Raw genomic sequence first — 9,857 nt, 5'->3', positions numbered from 1 at the left:
CGCCCTCCCCCCCCAGGTGGGGCAGCTCCAGTTCACCCACCCCACCCCACCCCACCCTCCAGCACTGGCTGAGGAATCCCTAGAACAAGCTCCCTCTCCCCACTCCCATCCTGAAAACTTTGCAACCTTGCAGGGAAGAGGGGTCACTGCTAGGGAAAAAAGAAAAAAAAAATCAGCTGCAGGTTGGCAGTCAGCACCTAGATTCCCCTCCACCCTGGAACCAACAGTGAAGTTCTGTTTAGTCCAGGGGATCGTTGTAACTCAGACTGCTTCCTGCAAAGTGTTCTCAGTTACAGTGGGGAGCTGCATTTCTGTTTACAACCACTATATCTACACTAGTATTAGTCCCATCTCTGCCTCAACCCAGCTGATTATCCACATTAAAAATACTTTAAATCAGTGTTTCACAACCAGTGGGACCCTGGTCCCACCATGACGTGTCCCACTGGTGGGACATGAAGGCCGTCTAGGTGGGACGCAGAGAACCGGCGGCCCCGCCGCCAGTACTTCCGCTGCTGTGTGCCTCCGACACTTCCGGGTTTGCTCGCCAACTGGCTGCCGGGGGACCCACCCCTCTTCGCCCTCCTGCCCCGGCTCATCGTTTATCATGGTGGGACCAGGGTTTTTGGGACCAATGGCTGTTGAGATATAAGGTGGAAAAAGTTGAGCATTGCTGGTTTAAATGACCCTCTGCCTGTAGTTTACCCCATCTCTAGAAGCTCTCCTGAGCCTCAAAGATCAATGTTAAGCTTTCTGCTAGCCCATCTTTAATTTTTTCTTTCTTTACTCCCCTGAGGGCAGTAGGACCTAGCACAAAAAGGTCATCAGCAGCACTGCTACAATTCCCTATTCCTGACTTCTGGACCTTCTGTACTTGCATTTTTCATCTTTCCTTCAGCAGAGAAGGGCGGACTAACTCTTAGAAGGTCTCTACTTGAAGAACAGATATAGGGAGCTTCCCTGAACAGAAGTCTTCTAGGAACTGATCTATCCACTACTTGTCTTGCTGCACTTCACACCTTCAGGTGCCATGAGATAATATAGATGGGGAAAGCCAGCTCATGTGGCTCAAGCTAGCAAAGGCAACCCTTGGTGTCAGTCCTAAACATAGGTATAGACATATTCTTAGGGACTAGTCCTATTTGGGGAACTGTACTTATGCTGGCTCCATCTATCTCCTCAAAAAGTGAAGCTCTTTCTATTATTAGCTCTCCATTATCTTTTCATCTCTCCTCACCTCCCCCCTTACATAATATTAACCTGGGATCCTATTCTACTCAAGTTCTCAGCATTTTATGAGAGCACATGATGAATGCATTTCCTAAGTGCACTGGTAACTTCCAACAGAAACTTTTCCCTCGGTAACACCAGAGGGAAGCTTAATGTGAAAAGAATCAGTGTTAATGTGCATCTCCGTGACATCTTCCCTGCAGTTTTTGAATAATGTTATCTATGTACAACATCAGACTTCCCTCTGGGCCCCAACCACTTCTCTCCTGGACCCTATTAGACTGTATTATCAATAGTAACACTTTGCCTCGGACTTCTGTTCTTTTGGTTCAGTCTCCTGCCTACTTCAAAATTCTGTGGTCTATGTAGTCTACAGTACAATACAGTATTGTCCCAGAGTGTTTAGCTGCCTGCTTTTGTTTTCCCCTATCTTTGTCCAAGAATAGAGGAATGACTGAAATACTACCTTAAGTGGGCCCTCACCAGCCTCATACCATGAATGCATAGGTAAAAAAGAGATAGGACATATGTTTTTAATTCTGAAACCAGCTTAAGCTTTTTTTTTTTTGCACATATTCCCACTGTATGTTCTTTTACATTGCCTATAAATATTGAGAATAAAGTGACTCACAGCCTCATAACATATGCACATCTCTGACTACTGTATCTTGGTATGGTCAACTGAGCTATCGTTATAAATTCACATGCTGCACTATGTATTCTCATTTAGCTCTTACCTCTCCTTCAAGAGTACATATCCACTGCATTTGCAGGAACTCATTTACATGCAACAGGCGTGTGTCTACCTGTATGTAAGCTCAAATACCCAATGTACCTATGCAAATACCAGTGGGTATTTCATGGGTACATGAAAACCTCTCTTGTCTTTCTCAACAATTAATTTGGGTTAAAGCTTATTGCAACAGCTAGATTTAGCAACCAGGCTTTTTAAATATAGCGTAAGCAACAGTTAAGTATATGTTTCAACCCAAAACAAAGACAGATGCAAGAGTGCTCAAGAACTCAAGCATTCTGATGGAGGGGCTGAAGCTGCATGTGGTTTTGGCAACAGGTGGGTATGAGTGGGTGAGTACAAGATTGAAAGAAGCTGATAGACGAGAAAACCTGAAGTTGCCTGAATATGCATAATCATTTTGATGGGTGTTGGCTGAAAGAGATTGAAGCTGTGAGTAAAGAAACCCCAGGTATTGGATTCTTCCCGTATTATAAAAAAGTACTAACTCCTGCTGTTTCGAAACAGAACTGTGTCAAAGGTACTTGACTCCATCATCAATTTCTCTTCCTAAGTGAAATATAAGACCAAAATTTGACTAGTTACTCAAGTTAAAAAGGTGTATCAATACTTAAATCAACAGCAACAATAACAATGCCTGTAATTAAAGTGATACAAATTTTAATTATTTCTAATTTCCTAGTTGTTTATAAAAATCTGTTAAACTGCTTTGGCTAAAATTTTTCAAATTGGGAAAATTTAATTTAAATCAGGTCCAACATTTCTTTCAAATTTGTTACATATAAAATAGTAATGTCTGTGCCAATCTTTAGGAGTTGAAGGTAAATACATTCCTGTTGTCATTCTAATCTCACAATCATTTCAGTAAATTGTACCTCCCAGTTTCATTTCTGAACTTTCCAAGCTGTGTTTCTACTCCCCAATTCCTTGGAAAGCAGCAGCAAAAACCTATCCAACAGGTGTATTTTCTACACATGCTGACCAAATTATTTTGTCTCCCAGATAATCAGAAAGGGCTGAAGCTAGAAACCCATGACCCAGGAGAGGAAGTATCCAGGCAAGGTTCAACCCTGTACCCAGGCTGCTGCACCCTTGGCTTGGGCTACTACTTGCTTCCTGACACTCTCTGGACAGCTGACCTGGCTTGCTCATGAACCTTGAGTTTGGCCTGACCTTTTGGAAACCCAATTTTAGTTTAATTTCCTGGATACCCAACCCAGTTAGCCTCCTGACCCCCTGGATCTCTCACTTGGTTCCTTGGGCAGATTTTCTGGCTTCACTATCCTCTGATTCAGCATGCTCCTCTTGGACCTGAGCCACTTCTCCTGACCCTGAGGTAACCCCTGGACCTGGCTGCCATGTCCTAGCATGACAAGTTGCCTGGATCTCCACATGCAGCAGCAGGGGATCAGCATGGAGGCAAACTCCAGACTGGTTCCTCCAGACCTGCTCGAGCTAGACCAGCTGACACCAATGGCCTTCGCCTTGTAAGTGCTAGAAGATCAGGTACGGCAGTTGTTGGCAGAAAATCAGTCCCTTCACTCCGATTATCAGGCACTGAACTAGATTACCATTCATAATCAATACCCTCTGCCGCTTATAACATAGGTGCTTGATCAGCTTGAGCTGATCAAGCAAGGTTCAGACCATCTGCAAGCACCCTCAGAATGTCCCAGCACCTTGGCTGAAAAATCACTGCCTCCATGAATGTTAAGTTTAAGCAACTTGGGTGGAGTGCTAATGGGGTGGGTCTATGCTCCTAAGCTCAGAGCTACTCTGCCCACCCCATTAGCACCCCAGCCTACCCAAGTTGCTTAAATTTAACATTCATGGAGGCTTCAAATGTATTACTGCACTAGCTATTTTCCTTGCACATGCACCTTGAAGGTAGGCTATACAGATACAATACTTAGTGTATTCAGGGTTTTATTTGCTTTAAGCCATTTGCAATACGAATGATAAACTAATGTCAGACCTTTTGTCATTGCCCATCTAATAGAAACTAGGGTTCACCCAAATTTCCATTTCTATGTTACTGCCATAACTAGCCTACACTCCAGTCCTATCCTTATGGATCAGGTGTCAAATTCGACTGCCAAGAAGGGAGTTTTGATCCTAAGTGTTGGGAGACCATTTTGGATCAAGCAGGCAAGTTTGCTATTCATAAGCACAAGCAATGCAATAAGGGTACTTTAGAAATACAAGACTGATTAACATCCAAAGGCTACTTAAATTGTGTATGCTGTGGCTATAGGCTTATCTGCCATTGTGAGTGTTCTGTAATGAGTTGGTCAGTGCCCCGAGTTATTTAAAAACTTGATTTCAACAATGTTTATGGAGTGTTCATGCATATGGGTGCCATTTCCAGTCACTCTTTCTGCCTTGACAGTGAAAGAACAAAAAGAACCTAATTTACACAGAATTTCATATCTTCATGTTGTCATATGTCCTGAGCGGGTGTCAAAAAAAACAGTTATGCCATTGTTAGAACCTGACTTCTCTTCTGCTTACATTCATTACAGAAAAACCTTGCTTCCCACAAGAGCTGACAGAGGTTTAGCTGGGCTCAGCAAAATCATCACCAAAAGTGACATATAAATTCTAGATAAATAGTCAGTATGGTCCTGCCAAGCCCTGCATTGAACTAATGTGAAAAATGAGCTCTCTCAATACCTTGTCAAGAAAAAAAAGCCACAATCAAATTCTTTTTTTCAGTAGAACAGAGTGATTACCCAACACAATGGTTACTGCCATAAATGTCCCATAAGTTATTTTAGGGCCATCCTTGTAAGTAATAGCTCTGGGCTATATAATGTAGAAAACAATAAGCCATGGTAAACAACCTAACTCTCATCTCTATACAGATTCACTACCTTTGTGTAGCAAGGAGGTGGGATCTTTTTTCACATGTTTCTGACTGACATAGTTATGCTGGCAAAACTTTGTGCTGCAGGATAAGCCTCAGAGATCTCTACCTTTTGCCTTTATAGATCTTAACCTGAAGTCTTATTTCATTAACAGCTATAGCCAGAATTTATCCCTGGCCTCATCCCTCAAAACACTCACAAAATAAACATGGAGACTTTGGGTATGTCTATACTGCCCCCTGTGAAGCATGGCTTACCCATTCTATGTAAGCTACACTCAAACAGCTGTAAGTTAGCTCCTCAGAGTGGTGCTGGGAGCATGCCAATCATCTCTGACTCATGCATGCTTCCTGGCACACATCCAATGCAGTTCTAAAGCAGTTGGCTTTCATCTGCTCTGGATGTACACTCACACAGCATACATGCCATGCTTCAATGTCTTGTTCCCCAGCACGGTCTGGATATAGTGTAGACATGCCCAAAGTACATTTCCACAGGAACTTTTGCTGGTAAGGAACAGACCTTGTTCACACAGCTAGCAAGCTACTGCTGACAGCAATTTCTAGCTCCCTCTTCCTCCGATATCACCAGATTCAGTTAACATGACTGCTGTTCACATTTCCACCAGTCTGTAAATTATTGCAAAACTTCAGTTTCAGTACCATCAGTTTTATATACTCCACTATATCTCCATCAGCCCACTGTCAGAGAAAATAAATGCAGCAAATGAAGTGGATATTCAGAATATATTTGTCTGAACAGCAGATGTTTTTTCATGATCACCCAGCTGTGATAGTTATTATTACAGAGTCTGCATTTAGATGTGCTTCAAAAACAATTTCAAATCTAAAATTATTACAATCGTCAGAGAAAGCTGTGCTCCAAACACTTCTTTATCCCTTTCTGCATTCTTTCAATCTTTATGCAGTTATCCATTTTGAAATCTTTCCAGCTTTGAGATGCTTGGCAGAGAAAGAAGAGTAAAACCAGTGCACAGGCATAGCTGTATCTATCTTTTACTGTATACCAGTGTATTGTGGCACAAAATAAACATAGAATATCATAAAGATCTTATTTTAAAAAGACTACATTTAAAGGATGATTCAGGAACTAGTCTGTGGCTCCTGTGAGGCGCTCAGATAAATACTGCGAGTGAATCTTATTATTTTCTTAACCAAGAATTAGGAGAACACTTGTGTCTACTGCTGCATCCAGATGACTGCAGTTTGCATTAGTACTGCAGGCAATTTGAACTGACATTGCTGCAGACATCTTTATTTAAGACTCCTCTCTTGTGATAGAACATTGTCTTCTAACTTACGTATTGCCAGCCCTTCCCTCTCCTGAAAGCAAAGCAAAGCAAAGCAATGCAGAATGATAAACAATACTGTATCATTTTGATTACATATCTACCTTTTTCCTCCTCTAGAGGGAGCTATAAAGATTGCACTCATCTTATTTTTGCTGAGGGCCTATCATTCGTCCCCTGCAGTTTTGTACTTGCAGCACTTTTGTCAATTCAATAAAAAAATACCTATTTAGATTTTTTTCAACACAGCTTTTACTTTAGTATTTTTTTAGTTAATTTAAACCTCTGGGTCCCTCCCTTAGTTATTTGATTCTCCTGTAGGATTGTGTAAAGGTGTGAGCAGTTCATGCTCATGATCATTATCTTTAGTTACCGACTTATTTTCCAGGGAAAAGCTGTTTTTTCCTAAAACCGAACTTTAAAAAACGTGGGGTGACTTATATGCAGGGTCCACTTATAATCAGAACAACACAGTACACTATTATTAAAACTGTATGCTACTATTAAAATTGTATAGTTTAGACCTGGCCAAATTTGACGTGAACAAATAAAAAATTCTCAGTAATATCTCCCAATTTTTTTACAATCTAGAAGGGCAGCAGATTTTCAGCTAGTACAACTCCATTCCAATGGATACTCTATGCCACTTGGTATAAACCCCTATATTTGGTAGTTTAAGTCCACTTCTACCTCTGTCCCATTCTGAATCATCATTTCTACACAGCTCCTTCACCCTGAAGAATAAAGAAATGAGTGCAAAATAAATTTCAACACGTGCATTTTTCTAGCCAACTGCAACAGCATTTTAAGGTGGCAACTTCACAATTGTGCCTACTAGAAAACCTTTAAGAATTGATTACTAGGCCAAGTTCTGATCTCAGTAGCACCAACACAAATCTAGAATTGCTGTAATACAGCCAGCAGTTACTCCAGTTGACATTAACATACCCCAAGATCAGAGCAGAACCTACCCATCCAAGATAGACCACCTACATCATTCCAACTGGGACTTCCATGTAGGACAACTTCAGAGTAAAAGCTACATCACACCTGGTCTCATACAAATTCTGCCACTTCTTCTTTCCCTCCCCTTCGCCCACACCTTAATCAACAGACAGAACCAGGAACCAGACAGTGTTCAGCTAGACTAAGCCATTTGGGGGTCGGACTCAATGATCTATTTAGGTCCCTTCCAACCCTAACATCTATGAATTCGCTAGCACCACAGCTTCACAAGCTAATACTGTAGTTCACAACCTAGCATTTACTATCATTACATGACATTTACACTGATGGGTACTACACATTGCCTTGTTTTATTTCAGAGATTTATTTTTCTTTTAAAATTACTTCCTAAAGTGTAATAAGTATAATTTTACTACTTTGTTGCATTCAGTGAAACTGCTTCTTGTCACAGACACAAGAGACCGTGAACCAGCATATTTTGGCCAGGAGCATAAGCTACTAATACTTTCCATATAAAAATTTCCTGTAAATTCACCTGGAAAAAAAAATCAATAGTAACTAGTTTAAGCTATTCTTCACTTCCTTGTGGTACAACTTAGTTACAGAAACAACACACACACAGCTGTGAAAAAAATAGGGCTGTCAAACAATTAAAAAAATTTGATCACGTGTACTTGTGCGATAAAAAAAATTAGTCGCAATTAATCACGATATTAATTTCACAGCTAAAAATTCAAAACTATGGGCAGAAAAATTCAAATTATGCAAAATTATCCAGGTACTTTGCATGGTGGGGGGGAAGGGGTAGGGTGTGTGGGAATTTGTGGAGGTGTGGGGGGCTGTGTGTGTAGAGTTTGGGGGGGAGAGGTTCCCACATTCCCTGGCAATGTGTGGGGTACTGTGGGTCAGGAGTGAGAGGCAGCAGCAGGGCTGGGGGGGCTGTGGCTTGGGAGTGAGGGGCAGACACAGACATGCACAATGACACGTGCACACTGACACCGCCTAGCAGATAAGTTTGTAGAGGGGAAGGGGCGGGGGGCAAACTGAGGCCCCAACAATGAGGGAGGGACTGGGGCAGGGGCGGGTCATGGGAGGGAGTCAGAGGCCAGGTGTGGGGGTGGAGGGGCACAGTTCTGCCACTGTGTGCACCCCCAAGGGAAGCACAGGGGGGCACATGCGCCCTGGATTTGTGCACGGGGCAGAGGCAGGCTGTGGGCAGGGGACGTGCAGCGCAGCAAGTGTGTGGCTCCTGGGGCAAAGGCAGCAGGGCGCAGAGCCCCAGCCTGCACTAAACCTCCACCAGGCACACAGATCTGATGGGCACATTCCCCTCTTTCCCATGACCCGCCCCACTCCCTCCATCCCCATGGGGGCCTCATGATTAGTCTGCAATAATTTAAGATCGTCAGGAAAGCCCTCTCTAATCTGTAGAGTTGGGCTAACTGGACAGCCAGAATGACAAATTTTATAATCCAGTCAGACGAGTGGGAGAACTACTTCGTGAAGTCTAGCTTCTCATTCCCTTCTCCTTGCAGAAGGACTGAAGGTGCTGTCTAGGCAAAAAGGAGACCATACCTTGCTTGGATGCTGGAACTGAATTAGCATTCCATGAGCACAGAGCATTAAAAAATATTAAAAATGTATATAAAGCCACAGAGTAGGTATGTGATGAAGGCATAGAAAGAAATGAAGTAAGTCCTCCGTTTCACTAGGACCACAAGAGGTCCTTTCCTGGCATTCTGGTATGCATGGTTTATATAAAAATTGAGCTTCTAAGTGTAAATACCTTTTCCTTCCCTCATTTCCCTTCCCCACTCATCTTACCTTAAGAGCACCACAAAGCTCAACTGTATCTGCATCATCCACTACAGTTATTCGGAAATTTGGGGTCTGCAGGAGTTCTTTGAAGAGAAGGCCATTTTCCAGGATTTTACTGCCTGTTGAGAACAAAACGTACATGAAAAAATTATTTAACTATGATCAAGGTTTTTTAGGTTACCTTGGTAGGTGGAAAGGGATGACATAAGACACAAGAATGAGCCTCGTCTTTTGGAATTAAAGCAATCATTGCCAATATTTCAGGTTTGAGATCCCTTCTGGTCTGATTCTAGCTGTTGTAACTGAATTTGTGTAGGGCTCATGACATGCTCAGAAGTGCTGTGGACCCCCAGTAGGGGCCATGACTTACTGTCTGGGAACTGCTGAGCTGAAGGTTCCTGTTGCGATTGCAATGATGATATATCCTAAAAGCTCTGAATAAAGTTACTGTACACATAACTGTAAAACTTTTACCAAGCCCAAAGTTATACTTCTAGTTTTTGGGGGTGGGTGATGCTTAACTGTTCCATTGTAAACGAAAAAGGGTTGCTTTGAAGTCACAGCCCCAGTGAGATGCTATAGTTGCACTCTCCCTTTTTCCTCCACCCAGGAGTGGATTTAGGCACAAGCTTAGGGCCTCACATTATGAGGGGCCTCTGAATACTAAATCATGTCCTTTCTGTTCGAATAATACACTTTTTTTTTGGTAATGCTATGGGTGGGGCCTGTTAAGCTTGACATAGCCTAGGGCCCCAGCATATCATAATCCAGCCCTGCCTTCACCCTAAACACCCTACTGCTACTTTTGGCAGTGTCAGCTTTATAGGTAGTCGAACAACGAAACATGAAAGTCATAAGCCCTTCTGATAATGACTGACTAATGTTGATGACCATGACATTCAAGTGATTTCAT

The 9,857-nt window shown here is 42.4% G+C and overlaps 1 protein-coding gene across 2 annotated transcripts in view; it reads right to left on the bottom strand.

Annotated features, from left to right (window-relative positions):
• Positions 1 to 9,857, bottom strand: part of GPD1L (glycerol-3-phosphate dehydrogenase 1 like) — a 34,403-nt gene that overhangs the window by 8,098 nt on the left and 16,448 nt on the right. For both annotated transcript variants that reach the window (XM_025211781.1, XM_025211780.1), the window contains exon 5: positions 8,951 to 9,063. In XM_025211781.1, the coding sequence (XP_025067566.1) occupies positions 8,951 to 9,063 (113 nt within the window). The remainder of the gene's footprint in view (positions 1 to 8,950; positions 9,064 to 9,857) is intronic.

The sequence above is a fragment of the Alligator sinensis genome, unplaced genomic scaffold (assembly GCF_000455745.1).
Source record: "Alligator sinensis unplaced genomic scaffold, ASM45574v1 scaffold181_2, whole genome shotgun sequence".
In the NCBI taxonomy this organism is placed as follows: Eukaryota; Metazoa; Chordata; order Crocodylia; family Alligatoridae; genus Alligator; species Alligator sinensis.
The sequence above is the reverse complement of the archived record's forward strand: the minus strand, read 5'-3'. Positions and strand labels throughout refer to the sequence as shown.